General features: G+C 38.8%; 1 protein-coding gene across 2 annotated transcripts in view; it reads right to left on the reverse strand.

The window, feature by feature from the left end:
- The window catches only part of MAP3K20 (mitogen-activated protein kinase kinase kinase 20), a 90,261-nt gene that overhangs the window by 40,685 nt on the left and 31,806 nt on the right, over positions 1-17,770 (reverse strand). For both annotated transcript variants that reach the window (XM_066553219.1, XM_066553220.1), the window contains exons 4-9: positions 15,507-15,608; positions 14,681-14,746; positions 13,696-13,724; positions 13,441-13,578; positions 7,496-7,582; positions 3,940-4,014 (exon numbers count right to left, since the gene is read on the reverse strand). In XM_066553219.1, coding sequence (XP_066409316.1) covers positions 3,940-4,014; positions 7,496-7,582; positions 13,441-13,578; positions 13,696-13,724; positions 14,681-14,746; positions 15,507-15,608 — 497 coding nt within the window. The remainder of the gene's footprint in view (positions 1-3,939; positions 4,015-7,495; positions 7,583-13,440; positions 13,579-13,695; positions 13,725-14,680; positions 14,747-15,506; positions 15,609-17,770) is intronic.

Raw genomic sequence — 17,770 nt, forward strand, 5'->3', positions numbered from 1 at the left:
ACAGAGCTCACAGCAACAGGTACCAGTTAAGCAGCCGCACATTGCTTGCACTGGTGACACAGTCCCTTGTATGGAAACCCAGCAGGGTCACCCTGCCTTTACAGGGGCTGGGAGGCAGCTGTCCTCCCCTCCACATCCATGATGGTGCTGGACTTGCCACAGCTGAGCAGATCCTCTGAACACACCCTGGGAAGAGCCCAAACTTTCTGGTCAGGAGTGGGCTGCACTGGGGGCACACAGCACAAAATCCATCCCTGGTACCATCACCACTGACTCCAGTGTAGTTTTGGGGCAGAAGAACCTTTGACCAGCCTTCACACCGTTTGTTCCTATGGCTGCATCTCTTGTGACCACACCAGTGGATGTGAACTGTTGAAGGGATTCAAGAGCCTCCCAAATGGTGAGGAAGCTGCCATACAGGAGATGGCGGCTCCCTGAAATTTACCAGGGTACTGCAACTGCTACGCATTGTCCCACAGACTGGCAGGTACATAATGTGCCTATACAAAACAAATTCTATTTTTAGGAAGACACCAAGGACAAACATTCCCATGCTGCGTTATCTACAATATTTTATGGACTATTCAGGATAATTTACAAAACACATCTATGAGTTTGGCTTGCTCCTTTTTTCTCAGGTGTTTAGAGGAAAGTATAGGGCAGGGCTGACACTAAGCGAGCACAGTTAGCTCTACTATCAGGCTTGCCTGGAGTAACCAGAGTGGAGACAATGACAGAGAACAGGGCTTTTACTAAGGGCAGGCAAAAGGATCAACCAACTGATTTGGGAGAAGCAGCAACAATCATGTGATGGGTCCTGCACTACAGGCAAAGGGGCTGCAGAGTTGGTGCAACTGGAGCTGGAACAAATGCAGACAGAGTCACACAGTAATGTCAAAGTACTGTACATCTCTGGCTGTGCAAATTCTGTAAACAGCCAGCAGTTACCCTGCCAGCTTTGAAGCAGCCAGATTTACAGGCAGCAGCTTTGCATGGAGACAAACCTGACAGGAAGGCACAAGCCTACACTGTCACATGGGTTTTGATGTTTTTTTGCCCCTAGGAAAGGATAATTTCAGATTTAGTAAATGCACTCTAAATGCAGAGTGATACCTTGGCTAAAACTGGCAAGAAGTGATTTGGGAAACTGGGAGCCTGAGCTGAGAAACTCAAAAAAAAAAAAAAAAAAAAAAAAAAAAAATCTTTTCAGTTGGTAACTGCTTAGCACTTTCTAGAAAGCCCTTGTAAGGGATTCTTAAAATATCAAGGCATGAGTCGCCTTTGAAAACTGTTTCCCTTTATATCTGTGATGTCTCATACTGAAATCTTTAAAATATATGCCCCTCTAGAAATAATTCTGGCTAATGTTTTCATTGTTTCCTTCCACTCAGTATTTCTTACTGAATAGATCTCCATAAAACCAGGATATTTAATCCATATGTCTTTCATTTTTTGTTTCTTCTCTGTTCCCAGATTTCTGATTTCCATTAAAATACTCTGTAATTTATAAACATCTTTGATGTGGAAAGAAACTGAAGGAACAGATGAAATGACAAAGAATTATTCACCTACAACTCAAAAGCAAGTAACCCCAGTAAACAAAGACATCAGTGATGAGCAACCTTGTTTCTACAATTACCTAATACCCAAGCAAAAGCAACTTGTTCAGTAGAAATTTTAATGTGTGAACTGTTTGTTTCAACTAGCAGTTTAAACTGCATGAAGACTACCATTCCAAGTATCATGTGGAGCACTACAGATATTTTTCTCCATGTGTGAAGAAATCCTTAAGAATTCAAAGCAATATTAATAACAATGTCTGAAAAAATTATGGTGTGAGCAGTGTCTGACACGCCAGCTGCTCTGCAGCAGCTCTCCAAGTGTATTCCTTAGCCCCACCATAAATGTATATCCCTCATTTCGCAGGGGTAAGCCACCAAAAGTTACCCCATGAATTCTGTGGGCTAGAAGTATGCACCTTAGCAACTGCTTTTGAGCAGCTGACATACTCAAGCTCACCCCTGCTTGACCTTCAGTAACTTGTTCATGCATCAATGATCTGATTTTCTAAAGCTAATCCTGGCAAAAAGGGAACGCTACACAGAGCAGTATTTCAGAGGAGCGTGCTCCATCTTTTGGCTCAAGCAGGCCACACAGCCCTTTATCAAAGCACTTGGAGAGCTGTAAGTAGCGACCCTTTCCCAGCACGTGACTGAATAAGTCAGTCACATGTCCAAATTGTGACCACAGATTACTCCATTTCAATCATGTGAACAAAGCTGTAATTGCCTTACAGAAGAAGAGCTGCACAAAAAAACTAGCGAAGAGCAGACTGTCAGAAAAACCCCATCTCACATGAGATTCATAGTTTGCATGACTTCTGGGAACAATGTCCCCAGGAACCAGCCCACACCCAGATAAATTACTCTATCAGACAGAACTCAGCCTGATGGTTAAGCATCATTCTTTTACAACATGCAGATCCCTCCTTCTCCTTGAGAAACAGCAACAGTCTTTTGGACACTTATGGATGTGGCTCAAACAAGGCAAAGTGAGCTGATCTAGTATGTGACAATTACAGAAAAGAAGCTCCAATAATTCTTATTCTGAGGCCTTTGGTAGTGATGCTGACACTTGGAAGCAGTTAGTAAAGATAAGCAGTCGGCACTGGAGGTCCTCTTCAGTAATTACGGACCTAGAACTTAAGCAGCCTACTTGTAGATTCAAAAACTTGAAGCATTTTTCTCCCCTCTCCCCCCTCTGTGGGGAGGATACAAGGAATTATTAAAAGAATGGCAATTATATGTGTGTTCATGTGGAAAACACATGTTGATGGATCTCAGTCTTCCAGATCCATTCTGCAGGAAAGCAACTTCTTGCTTTTAAAAGAGAGACCAAGATTGCATATTTCCTTTCTCATATTATTCTTCTATGGCTACTCTTTGGTGATAAATTCTAATTTAGAGCACCTATATGCTTTCATTTGTCTTGGAATTAATCTTGGTCTCCTTGAAGTAGTTGCTAACTTTCTCCTGGGTTTAAAGAAATTAAGTTCTTCCTGGTGCCTTGACTTGAGAAAAAGAGCACAATTTCCTTTGCTTAACTATTCTTCAATGTCTCAAATATTTTCATAGGCAAAGGAAATAGATGTTAATCCATCCTTGGTACTAAAGCTAGTATGCCCAAAGGCTCTTTTCAGCCAGTTTTATGTACAATAGGATGGTCACAAAGTCCATTTAAAGAAGGTAACTCTCATAATCTACACAAGCTTTTACTGTCTAAATACTTATTCAATCCCTTCCTTGTAACAGCAGATTAATAGTAACAATGGTGCAGCTCTTTTAACTTTTTATTCTGTTTTCATGGTTAAACAGCACTGCTATTATCATATTATTACAGTACAGTCATTATAAAGCTCACTATTCAAGCCCTAAGGGAACAGATTAGGAAAGGTTTAATGTTAATTTAGAATGTGTTGCTGCTGTTCCGACCCATGTTTTATGGATTAATTTATTCTTTACTTATACTTGTGTTTTCAACACCAGTAGGGCACAGAACTGGACCTGGAAATTTGTATTTTATAACGTGATGCTCACATACATCCAAGTATTAACCTTTGAAAGCAAATATAAAACCCACAATTTTTCCACTTGCTCCAAAATGGCCACATTTTTGCCATCTTACCATATTCCCTGTCATTGTCTTTAGTAGTTACAAAGTTAGCAGCATAGTAACTCTTGGTTAAAAGGAAGAGAGAGAGTTATTTAGGTATAAATATATAAACTTACTAAAAAAACAAAGACAGTCCTGGGTATCTTTGTCAAGAAATATGTCAATGGTGTCAGCTCAGACTTGTACCCCAAAGAAATGCTAATGCACTTTGCAAAACAAGGCTGGGGTGGTGGTGGTGGTGCAGAAATCAAACACACATTTAATTACCTTTGAATCAGCATCCCAACACTGGTGCATCAGTTCTGCAAAACTTCTGGGACAACTGCTTGGAATGGTTAATCTCTAATGGAAAGAAAATGTACCAGTTACTGAAAGCATTTCCCTTTAATCTGCTACTAAGCAATTTCCTATGAGACCAATAGACTTCAAAGAACTAAAGCACATTCTCTCTTTTAAGCATAATAAAAAATGTGGAGACATATTAGAAAGAAAAATCAAAATTACTAACACTAGCAAGAAGCACAAATAATTTTTAATAGAGCTATAAGAAAGTACCGTATCAAATGCACAAATGGGGTTCCTAAAGAAAGCTCAGAGAGAAGAAGCAAAACCAAGACAAACAGCTTTTAATACTAAAACAATCATTTGTGGAGGTTACTGCATAGTATTTTAAGTTGCTTGTCAGGCATTATGTATAGCCTGCTTTAATTCCTTTCTCCCACATAAATGATCTAGCTGTACAATACTATAATCACTTTTGACACACAAATAGCTGAAATATAGATTACATTAAGTGAGTTAAAAAGAGTTAAGTGAAGCTCTACATGACACAAGAGACGCTTCATGAGCCTGTGGTCAGAAGGATTAATGAGGACATGCAGATCTCAGAAAGCACTCACAGAGCACAGTGAACTCATAAATATTTCCTAATGACTGAAGACAAGGAGTTGCTGGTTATAGCCAGGACCACTGACTACAGAGAATTAGTTTGCAGCTAGTTTGGTTTCATTTGCTGAGACTTTTAAAATAGAAGATTTTTACATTAACAGCCTGCCTCCAGACTAGAAAGCCTAAAAGCAAATCCTTTCTCACATACACGGATACTGAAGCCTCTCCAGCTGATTGCACATGCTTTCAACATTACAACTGAAGGAGATCCCTCTGCTCTCACTAAAGCTGTTAACTGACTTCAGATGTTTCATATTATATGAATAATTTTTTTAAAGTTAGATAGAAAACCAGTTTCTCAGTGAAAGTGAGTCCAAATGTAAGAAGGGTCAAGCTGGAAAAAGGGTTCTTGTCCTCTAAGAGGCGAGAACGAGGAATTACATTCCTGTTCAGACTATCCTCTCAGGAAGACCCTTCCATCTGCCCTACTATTGCCATTTCAGAAGCAAAGCAGAGCAAGTTACATCACTCTGTACCATTACATTACTGCAGTGTGACCTGCAAAGCCTTACAAGACACAGCAGCCGAAAGTAAGAGTTAAATACTGCTCCAAAAGCATTTGAACCCTGTAAGAACTGGAAACATGAGACACAGAGGCCGGGCACTGCAGAAGTCTGATTACTAATGTCATAACTTTATGTGCAAGGGTTTCTGTGGAAGAAATACACAGAAATTTGTACAATGCACAAATAAGTTGCACTGGTGCCTAATGTCTAATTGAGTCATTGGCCTAAAAATACACTGGCTAGTCTTGCTGCAGTATTGTCAGTAACCCTCAGTGTTCCAGGAGGTGGACAATCAGTAGCAATCACCACTTGTCTCACTTGTGAGGAATGTCGTCTATATAATACATAATATAAAGGTAGCAGGATCCAAATGTCATGTTATAATAAAGAACACATTTCTCAGTGGCAATTTATTATGAGATCATGTCTAGCCTAACCTGAACTCTCACGCTTTGCTTTTCTTAAAAAAATCTCTACCAGAATAAAAATAACACTGTGAAATTATGCATAGTGTCAAAAGAGATCCATACAGACACATTAGAATCTACTCCATTTGCTAGCCTCAGGCTTTACAAAGGGGATTTTTGCAATTATGCTTTGGCCTCAATCCCTCACTGATTTTAACAAAAGACTTGCAATCCAAAAAATGGAGGAGTGGCTTAACAGTGATCCAGTCCTGTTGTGGACTGGAACCATGCAATCCCACTGATATCAACAGGCTGAACTGAGAGCAGAACCTGACCCTTACACTTGTTTTGGGACACAGAAAACTAAGAAAAGTAGCACAAGCTGACTTTTCAAGGCCTATGTTGGACGTGTTACCCATGTCATGGCCAGAAAAAATTAAAAGTATGTAATGCCCTCTAAGCTCCCTCACAGCCCCCTAAGAAAAGTGGTAACAACAGGCTAGTGGTACCTGACAGACAAAGAGCTGGCTCTGAGAATGCCACCCCTTAGGTTTCTTCAGCCCTTAGTAAAATAGTCATATCTACATTTAGTTCATACTGTATTTTACGCAACTCCTTGCTCTGGAAAACTGTAGAGAAATGTGTGTTGTACTCTCAGACATGTTTCAGCATGTGACTGCATGTCTTTACAACATTCCACTCTTACCCCTTACATAAAACTGCGTGTGGTAGGCACAAGAGCCAAATACTGTTGATGGAAAGCTTTAAGGTTCCTCCTTCAAAATGATGTGTGAGGCTTTTCCTGGACTAGGAGAAAGAGTGTCTTTGTGCCCCCTGCTCTGATAAATGCAATAGAAGACCACATTCACAATCTTCACACTGTTAGTGTAGCATTTCCAACTAATTGGTATATCTCACTGGAATTAATCCAGTCCTCAAAAAGAAGAAAAAAAGAGAGAGGGAAAAAAACACCAACAAAAAACATTAAACTAAGAGGAGGAAACCTAACTCCTCTGTTTAACTCTGAAGCATTTTGAGAAACAGTTTATGTAGATAATAGAAATCTGTATTGTACAGCCGGTGCCTCGCCATTGTAATGTTTCCCAAGCTTCCGCTGTGTCTAGATAGAGGAGGTTTCATCTTTGTGGAGGATTTCCATGCTTGTCTGTGTGTGGTACAGTCACAACTTTAAATGTTTTTTAAATGTAGTTACTCTCTTTGATATCAAGGGACTATGTGTTCAGATATACGCTCACATGTCCAACTAACTGAAAGCCTCAATTTGTGAGGAGAAGAAAAGCGAGGCTGGGGACACTGTACAAACGGTGTTTACACCACTGAAGTGCTTTTGAAATGGAAAGACTCTGCATGAGGAGGCTTGCAGCTATGCCACAGCCTTGCCGATACCAGTGAGGAGCTCATCTTCAATGTAGTGTTGAACGTAGGTGGCAAAACTGTAATTTCTCTCTTTTTTTAAAACTATTTTTTCTTCTTTTATTTTTGAAATTTTCATCTAAGCGGCAGTTTCTTGTACTATAGTGACTCCTGCTGGGAGAGTTAAGTTGAAGTAGCTGAAGGTCTCTTACAGATATATCAACTCCCGGCCAGTAAAAAGATGTCCTAAACGCAGGAGATGGAGTTAAACTGTTCCCCTACCTTGGACGCAATGGCTTCTTTCATCACTAAGAACAAACCCCTAGGTTTTACAATTGAGACTGAGAAACTAGTACAGTACTTGTACAATTTTTGATCTACAGCATCACGACGTGAAGCTGCAACAATTAGATGTAAAGGGTCCATTCATGAGGAATAACATCACTTTGACCCTTTGTGTTAGCTCCTACTGCTAATCTTTCCATACGCGTGAACTTACTTTCAATTTGAAGAAGATGAAAAAGTCTTTTGCAAAACCCCAATACTGTTTTCTGATCTATGTACCTGAATGTAGAAACGTAGTCTTACCTCGTTTTTTTCCACTACAAGCCAAGCTACTTGTAATCCTTCCAAGCCTTTAAAGGGGACCTCCCTTGTTAGCATCTCCCAGAGAACCTGGAAGAGAAAAAAAGAAAAGAATTTTTATTTCTGTACTTTGTATTTTAAATACATTATTAAACCTTGATACAGCACTATTCTGTATCCAATTACCAGGCAACCAGTTTTCATTTGCAGGAACTTGGACCAGTGTTTGTGTGCAAGATCCTCTTACAAAATTAATTTGAATGTTTCTGCTTTTTCCTCTACAGAAAAGCTAAGATGAAAAACTGGGTTGCTTTTTTACTATCTTTGTACGCTATAAAGTTCACATTTGGCAACTGGGTCTTGGGAAGACAAGCTCTTCCTCTCCTTCTCAGCTCCAACTAGACATTGCTTTGCAGTAATTTTTCATTTAAAAATATTTCTATGCAACTGCAACCAGTGAATATGATCCAAAAGGTATTTAGCTCCTTTGATATGCCTATAAAAATACAATTTTGCAATCAAAACTGTAATTATTTATCTCCAAGTATGTGATCATATTAAACTAAGCAATATACAGCATATAAAAAATTACTCTCCTCCTTGAGTTTTTATAGACATACTGTCCTTAGCTAGAGAAAGATCTCCTACTTTTGCATGCTTTTAGCCTTTTGATAACACAGTACCCAAGAATCTAAGCTACTCTGTAGAAAAGAGTTTGGCATCATCAAAAAGGCTTCAAGTCAATGAATCCAACTTGTTTTTCTGCCATTGGGACAACATATTGGAATTCAACCAAATTAATAGCACTTTGTACCTTCACTTGTTTATGTCCCCCTTTTTTTTTAAGCAGAACTTTCATATACACATCTTGTTGCAAATATCTGCAACCTTTTTCTTCTGCTCATATATCAGGTATAACAACAACAACAAAGAATCTTTAATGCAGGATTTGCCAAAATGCATTAAGATCCTTATACAAGTCTCTATATCCTCAGTGTTTGGGTTAGTGCCCAGGTTTATTCCAGCTGCATCATTTTGAATGGATTGTGGACAGCTATGAAGATAATGAAAAAGCAAATGGAATAATATTGACAGATGGAGGTCAAGCAAAAAAAGGCCTTGAAGCAGAGTTGGGCCTTTAATCAAGTGAACAGGGTACTCCAACAATAGACCTATTTGAATAATTCTGCTTGAGTCAGAAGACTGATTAGTAAAGGTAAGAGTATCTTGGAAAAATAAGAACAGTTTTTCTGAGAATAAGAAATATATGGGGAGAACTATCACAGACCTATTCAATTATCCTGTTAGCCTCAGTTCAATCCTTTCAGAAGAAAAAAAAGGCACCTCAATTGTAACTCAAATTATTACCTCTCTACTGGAGAGAAGGGAAAAAAAATTACCAGTCCCATGTACTTCAGACAAAAAAGGAGTGTATAAAACAGTCAGTTTAAAACAAAGGTTCTGGACCAAATCGAACATGTGGTTGAGCAGCCTTGCAGAACAACCTTATCTGTTGGGACTGTACCATGACATTACAGAGGAAAAACCTCAAGTTTGCACATCAGATAGAGCAGTATCTAAATAACCTTCCAGTAAAGAACATAATGAAATACATGTTAAATGTCTTCAAGAGCCTTGAGCTGGAAAACTACTGCTGTGCTATCTTTCTTTCAGAAGACTGTAAATTTTAAGAGCTGTCTTGTTTCATTCATGCACATATGGTTGTGCAGAACATTTTGCACCGAATTCCTTTATCATGACACCTTTAGTGTTTATTTCCACTGCCCCAACAGATCACTGCCTCCCTAAACCAACAGTGCTAGCTAAAAACTCGTCCCAGACTGCACACAGTTGAAGAGAAAAACAGCAATTTGACACAACAGGAAGGATTTTTCTTGATGCCTTCATTTTACTAATAAACGAAAGTAAAAGATATGAAAGTGGGATGTTGGAAACCCTTGCATTTACTTACACAGGTTTAGAAAATATTTTAAGAACAATGCAATTTTCATATTCAGGCCAAATGTGCAGAGAAAGCCTTTCCTTCCAACAGTGATGTGTGTCTATGCTCAGTTTTACAGGAGTTTCAAACCCTTCTCATGGACTAGCTACCCTGAATCATCAGCTAAGGTGAATGACTGCATCAGCAGTCTTTTAAAAAGCAGCAAATGGGTACTGTCTGCATTCTCACTTGCCTCTTCCTCTCCCCAGGGTGATTCAGCAGCAGACAAGGACCTCAGCCTAACTTACTCCAGCCTCTTCATTGTGAGGTACACTCTGTTCATTTTCAGAACTGGCTCCCCAGCTCACTTCATATGGAAATTATTTTATCTTTCCTTTCTGGTCTATAATCTAATTGAGACTGACGTGGTTCACTTTCCCTCCCACATGTAATGGTGAGGATCACCTCCTTTCCCAATCTCTGTGATGATGGACAGCACGTGCTCACAGAGAAAACAGCCAAGCTAGAAACAATGATGAAAAACAAAGCAAGGCCATTTAATATAGTGCAGTAAGCTGCAGCCTCTGAAGATGCTGGACTCATCTTTGCATATAGAGGAAGAGAAAGGAGAGATAAATGGATGAATGTTCACCCTATACACAAACCTGACTATAAGAAATAGGTGGTCTTCAGAAAAAGCTCAAACATTTACTTCTGTCAGCTCAGCTGTGCATTTCAATTCCTATCCTCTCAATTATGTGACAACAACCCAAAGGAAAAACTAAATCCACAACACCTCTACCCCATACCCTGTCTCCACACTGGTGCAAAGCCAACAAAGATTCAAAGTGCCATGTGGATAGGAGAACATCCAAGTAGTAATCTGAGGAAAAGAAAACACTCTGAACACCTTCACTGAAAAAAACTATGCTTTGTCTGGTAGGAAACTGTTCACAGACAATGGTCAGGAGCCACAGTTAGCAGAGGTACAGCAAAAGCATTAGCATTGCACTCACAGAGGTACTGCCCTTAGGCATGAAAATTAGGTCTGTCTTCTCTGCATTGATCCAACCGCAGTTAAAGATCGCATCATTCTTTTCAAAAAGAGTAAGGGATAACCCCTGGAGCTGGCCAACATTCCCTCTATAAATAACATATGTTCTCATAACTAAAGCAGTGTTTGAACAGCTGCTACATTTAATGGCAGTCTCTAGGCCACCAATATCCAATTAATGGTTTTACTTATTTGTTCTTGTAAGTGATAAAATAATTCAACTATATCGGATAAGCTTTCTGCGATTAAATACATTTATACTGATACACAAACACACACTGTGGTGCACTACAAACAGCTCTGCCAGGATAATATATTCTGAGCATATGTCTTCATGATTTTGAACAGCTTTTAGAGTGACACTGTCATTCCACATACACTTTCCTATCTGGCAGAGACAGCAAGGAATGACAGAGATGGCAAGGAATAATTTTTGAGCAACACACAGTGACATAGAAGTCAGTTTCAGGGTTGATCACTTGTAACACTTGGTTTTAGTTGTTTAGAGTACAGACTTGGAAATGGATCAGAAAGGGGAACTACAGCATGGCTGAAGGAAAGTGTAAGATCTCTCTTTGTGTGGTAATAAATTCTGCTTGAAAATTTAGCTTTAGCATTTCATGACAGTATTATAAATTATTGACTATGTATCTCAGAGAATGCATAGGCCTGTTTAACCATCCATGAAGGGCAGGACAAGCTAATCTAAACATTACCTATAAACATGCATACAACTGTTCACAAAAAGGAAAATTCATTTCAGCTGAGAAGCAGCTCAGACCTATGAGGCTGCAGAAAGACTTCAACACTTCATGGAAAAGAGCTCTCGCACGGCTTAAGCGGAACATTTAAAATCACAGATGGGTTTGAAGAAAGAAAAGACTGTCAGATAAAAAAATAAAAGAAAGGAAATTAAAGAAAACCATGGGAAAGATGACAAATATTGCAAATGAAATATCTATTCCTAGCATCTTACTAGTTTACATTTGAAAGGATTCTGTTCTTTGTTAAGAGGACTTTAACTGAAGTAAAGCAGATTTGTCTCTCTAGCACAAAAGCTGCTGGCAAGTGTTATGCTTCAAAAAGAGATTCTTTACATTTTGTTTTTATAGATGATAATAACTTAAAGAGACAAAAACACCCTTTCTCAGATTTCTTGTTTTCAGACCCCTAGCTATTTCTCTGGTAGTTATAACACTTATTATAGCGAGATTCCAACTTTCAATGTTATATTCAGGCCATTTCTTGCTGGTATAACCCCCTAATATCAGTTATTTCAGAAACAGAGAACTTGAGCCACTGCCATTCTTCATTTCTACCCATCTATCTCCTCTGAAAACAATGCTGTTCCAAGACTAGAGTTATAAAAAGAATAATTACTCCTAAGTGCTTATGAATTCATAAGCTTCTACCCACAGTAGAACACATCAATTTAAAAATAATGTATTAAAAAATTGTGGGTCATTACTAGACATTCTAAAGTAGCACCACACAGCCATAACAATGCTAAAATATTCTGGTAACACGGAACTGTTTTCATAACGAGGATAGTTCAGTTTTACCTCCAAGCACAGAACTGTCAAAGGAACCTGACTTTTTCAATGAGGTCAAATAAACTTTTCACAACATACTGTTCCCAAGGCACTGTTAATACCTGATTTCTTACCTTCTCCCACTTTGAAAACATTACTAAAGTCAATTCAAACTAGCATGACTATGTGAGAAGTTTGAACTATAATACCATGTTTGTAATTTTTCCTCCAACACTGTTGTTCTGTTTTGAAACTGGAATGTTTCCCTTCTGTGGACAATATGTGATTGCTTCCAGTAACAGTTTACATTAATATTTATATTTGTTAGCTTATGTTCTCTTACTCTTTGTGACCTAGTTCAGTTAAGCAAGCAAGGATTTTGAATCTGACCATATAGGATCCTTGCAAACTTTCAAACTTTCACTGATAAGTGACGTCACATCATGTCTCAAAAACTTTTCTCACTATAAACAACTGTTTGGCAAAAAGTTTAAGTCACTCCACTGAGACATCAGCTTAGCTAGGTACAGCCATAGGTGCTAGCTTAAAATCACAGTGCCTCCCTCACATCTACCTCCTCCCATTCCTCAAAGAGAAAGAGACAATATTTGGCAGGTAGTGAAGAATTTCTCATTCTGCCACCCACTGTTGAATCCAAACAGAAAAATGGTTAATGCACCAATATGCATAGAAACTACAGCCCCTCTTCCTTTCCTTTTCCCCCAAATACTCTTTACTGTCCTCTGCCAGAGGAAGGCTATGGGGTTAGGCACACAACTGATGTGTCCAGTAGGGCTATTTCTAGCCTACTTTGTATTGCAGAGCAAAACTAAATTAGAGTTTAACTGTTGACAGAGTAAAGTAATTCACATTACTGAATCTGAAAACCTGACACTCTTATGAACTATAACTGATTCCTCACCCTTCAGCAAAGCAGTGCTGGGCTTCTCTATTTTCAGATGGGGTCTATTCTCACATATAGTGATAGCAGTCTTTTAAACAATTGAGCATTGAGGAGTTGCTTTTTAATAAAAATCAGTGACACTCTATTTTGGGGAAAGTGGAATGCTAATGTTACCCCCCATTACAAGACAAGCTTTTTCTCTTTAGTTCCACAAAAAAAGCCCCACTAGCAGAGATTCATGATGCTTTCAGTAGCTCCTGAAAGCCTTTGTACATATGCTGAATAATTGTGGCACTTCCTACACTAGCATGCTGCTAATCTAATGAGATGCTACCAAACATGCAAGATACTATGTTCTTCCTATCATTTTCAAGCATATAATTATAAATTATGGGTCAGTCATAGAAGGAACTGTGACATTTGTTGTTGTTCTTATTTAGAATTGCTGCAGTTGCAGCACATGAGTTCTGTCTCACTGACAAACTGCCACAATGCACAGTGAGATGAGGCACTCACCACTCCGTACGAGTATGTGTCACATGTTTCAGACACTGGAAGACTCTGAATAACTTCTGGGGCCATCCATGGGAAAGTGCCCACTAATGACATATGTGTTGTATGGGAGTGGAATCTTGAGGCACCAAAATCACAGATCTGGCAAAAATAAATAAAATATTAAACTGGTATTGTGAGTATTGACCTCATTCATCAGACATATAAAGATCCAGTCAAGCAGCAGCATCTCTCAACAAATAATTAAAGTGTTCATACCTTTAACACACCATCAGCAGCTATAACAACTGAAAATGAAAAAACAAAAGGTTACAAGAATGCAAAAAGCAAGTCCAATACATTTTTACAGCAAAATACTTCATTTTTCAATAAGACAAATGACCCTAAGGTGAGCCAGCATCTGAATGTGCACACCTGTCCTGGTTTCATTGGGAAGCTGACAGAACACCTGCTGAATACTCACAAGCCTCTAAACAAATGCAAAACCTTTCAGGCCCTACTGAGTTAAAAGACAGCAACACAGATGAACTTCATTCTCCCCAGTACAGTTAGGTTTAACAAGAAACTCTCTGGAAGAGTCACTAATAAAAAATAGAAAACCTACAACCGAAGTGAGACCTACATGTTTCTTGACTATTATACATCATTGAAATCTGTGCCTCTCCTATCCCACCACTAGTGGTAGAAGTTTCATCTAAAAGGCAATGTTCAGCAAATTTCAGAAATTACTGTCAACTGCTAAGTACAGACTCCACACTGAATGTGTATGACTCAAAAGCCTGAATATCTGTCAAACCTCAAAAAAAGCCACAACAAAGACATGATTTTCTGATAAGAAATAATAGGCCTTATCCAGTCTATTGTGTCTTGTTGAGTGTCTGGTGTCTGCCAGCCTTTCCTGGTACTCAACCTTTCCAAATAGAAAAAAGAAGTAAGGAGTGCCCAGGCAGTATCTGAAAGCTTCATCAGCTTTCTTGGCCAATCATGACCAGCAAGACACAAGTTGAAAGAGTCCTCCACAGTGCTCTAGATGATGCCAGGTCTGTAATGAACTTCAGACAGGCTCAGGATGGGGAGGAGGGAACAAGACAACAACTTTTCTGTGCCTCAACAAGTGCAGCTTTGATGACAACCATGGCATTAGTTAGGCATTCTGCTTGTTCACAAAACTCAGGCACAGATTTAAATGCCACATTAATGGGTAACAGTAATTGTAGATCGTTTCAGAGTATTGCTACTTTACCATTCCTGGACTTCAGGTCCCTGTGGATAACTTTGACTGGAGCTTCCATGTGTAAATAGTGCATTCCTACACAAAACAAAGGAACAATCTAGTTAGACAGGCTGAGCAGGGCCATCCCGTTTCTGCAGTCACGATTCCTGGTTCCCACTAGTTGTACTCATTACAAGTTGCCATACCTGTGTGCCATACTGACATGCTGAAGGAGAAGCTTCCCACAATCTGCTTGGAGTAAAAAGCACTAACCAAAGCTCACTTATCTCTCAAAGCATCTATCTGGATATGCTAATGGTTTTTAATATCATATGTAGTTATTTTCTCTAACTATATAGTTAAGGAGGTGTCTACACAATTAAGCCAGATATGAATTTACTTTTTTTTCATTAGTTTACACTAATTCTTGTGTGGTCAGTCACAGAGAACACAAAGGATGGAACAGCTTATTCTACATTATTATATGAAGAGTTTCAGTATGTTTGCTGAGAATAAGTCCTTAGCTTCCTTAAATGCCCCAAATCAAATCAAATGTAAGGGCAATTATGCACTTTACCTCATAATTACACTACATCAGCAAATTATCCTCTTGGGACTTAGGGGCACACCAGAACTGACTCACAGAAGCCATTTTCACTCCAGGATATTTTTGGATTCATAATAAACAAGGAACATATTGAAAAGAACAGTGAATGGGTTTTGCTTTTTTCATTTATATATGTTTGATTGGTTTTCTTACCATCTCAATAAAGGAAGACTAGGAAAGATTTCCTGACTAAGGAAGCTGTACATTTGCTGGCTGTGTAGGGCAGTATATGCCACTCTTCTTGCTTACCTTTAGCTATGTCAGTGGCCCAGGTCATGATATGATCCATATCCATCTCTTCACTTTTGTTACTATTAATGTAATCAAACAGTGAGCCAGCAGAAGCATACTCTGTTTAAAAAAAAAAACAAACAAACCAAGATATTTAAAAACATTGCACCTAACTTGAAAGACATAATAGAAACTCTGCCAGCTCCAGAAAGCAGTCCTCTGGCTTAATGACAAAGAATTTGGGTTCAACAGCCTAATACTATTACCAGTAGAGTAAGAGAGTTTATCTGATTATCCCAATGCAGACATAAGCTACAACTAACAAAAAATGAAAAAAACAAATTAAAAAGTGCAATCATATAGAAAAACAGGCATTAAAATGAAAAGGCATTAGAAAGGTCCAGCATCAAGAAAGATCAGGCAAAGCAGTTCAAATTCCAGAGTAAAAGGCTGTGCAAGCTCCTTGGTCAGGACAAGCAGATGTTTCTCCTTATTTCCCATAACTATACCTACAGAATCCCACAGCAGAATTCTGGGGTACAAACAAGGGCATTTGGGGCCCACTGGTGTTTGGAACTGTGGCAGATGGAATCCAGTCTGACTGTCAGAGTTGTGGGGCTTTAAGCAGGGAAAACAAGTTAGTCAGCCCTACACATATTTAGGTGTGAAACTGGAGACAACTGAAATCTCTACAGTACCACTTTCATATAAACTAAAATTCTTACTTTTTTAAACAGTGAATAACCACATTTAATCAAAGAACAATTAACAGATTAGTTTGGTGGTATTAGATTCATTTTATTGTTTCCAAAATCAGAGGATACTCCCCGCTGTAAGCAGTACTGTGTATAAATTATGCCCCATATCAAAACGTAATTTTTTATTTATTTTTTTAAAGTAAAGCCACATGCTAAATATATAAAGTTTTGTTACAAAGAAAGAGTTTGCAAGTAGAAAGTTTCCTATTTCCCCATGGAGAAACAAAACAGCAGATCAAATAATTTGTTCATGAAAAAACAGAAGGATGAAACCAGAAGGCTAACCCTGTGATAAGCAGGACAGATTTTCTTGTGCTGCAGGTCATCTACAGCAGTTTAAAGCCTGTAGCTCTTCTGCTCAGTATTTATTAATATGAAATATTAATAGGAATAAGTTTTATCTTATTTAGAATTTGTTTCACCAAAAACACAACAGGAGGTTTGTAAGATGAAACAGCTGATACATTTTCTTTTATCTGTTTGCAGTGACAGAGCAGGCAGATGCCACCCAGTGCAGGGGGATACAAGGAGCAACTTAAGCCTTTTGTCCCTCTCTCCCAAGGCTATTCAATGTGCTTCTCAGGCAGAATTGAGAACCTATTTAGAAGACTCAAAATCTTCATTTTATTTCAAAGCAGCCACAAAATCATTGCTTTTAAGAATACATCAAATGTATCTGATTGTTTTTAATAATAATATTAATCAATGATTGATACATGATAGTGTAAATGCATACAAAAATTTCCATTGTTCCTAACCAAAAAAAAAAAACCAAAAAACACTGGGAGATCACTGCATGGGGAAAGAAACTGAGACCAAACTGAATCTGCAGCCTAGAATGTGGCAGGTCAGATGGGAAGACTCCAGTGCTAAATGAAAGAGGGAGAAAATAGCAAGTCCTGTGAAAATAAACACTCAAGTGGCAAGATAGCTTTGGATCCCTGCTGTACAACCTCCCACTGAAAGGAGAGACATGTTGCTTCTGATGTCACCAACAGAGGAGTAAGCTGCTGACCTGCACATTTCCACAATTAAAACAGAAGCTTTTTTTACCCATGATGTCATCATCTGTCTTATAAATGGATTCTTCAGGAACAGGTTGGCTGCATGCTTTGCATGCCTTTACAATGCATAATTGGATCCATCAGGGTCAGGGGACAGCTCAGCTCCTTCAGCCCTTTGCCACTTTGTGTGAACAGAGGCAAGGAAGCTTCAATCAACAAAGCCCCACTGTTAGTATTTCTTCCATATACTTACTGTGCCACAGATATTTACTAGGAGCTTGTGGATTTGGAAAGCCTATTGCAAGGACAATGTTTTGCAAATAATGAAAAAGAAATATTTGCTTTAGAAAGAAAAGCTCTGATTGCCTTACTGGGCCCACCCTGTGATGCTGTGGCAGACATATGGTTCTGTGCATTGGGGGCACAAGCTCTGAGAACCTTTTGGGATGAGGCAGCTGTGGCCAAAAGCCATATGTGAAAGCTACATATTGAGACTGCTGCTGACAGAGATGGCCAGTAA

This window comes from Molothrus aeneus, chromosome 7 (genome assembly GCF_037042795.1).
Source record: "Molothrus aeneus isolate 106 chromosome 7, BPBGC_Maene_1.0, whole genome shotgun sequence".
In the NCBI taxonomy this organism is placed as follows: Eukaryota; Metazoa; Chordata; class Aves; order Passeriformes; family Icteridae; genus Molothrus; species Molothrus aeneus.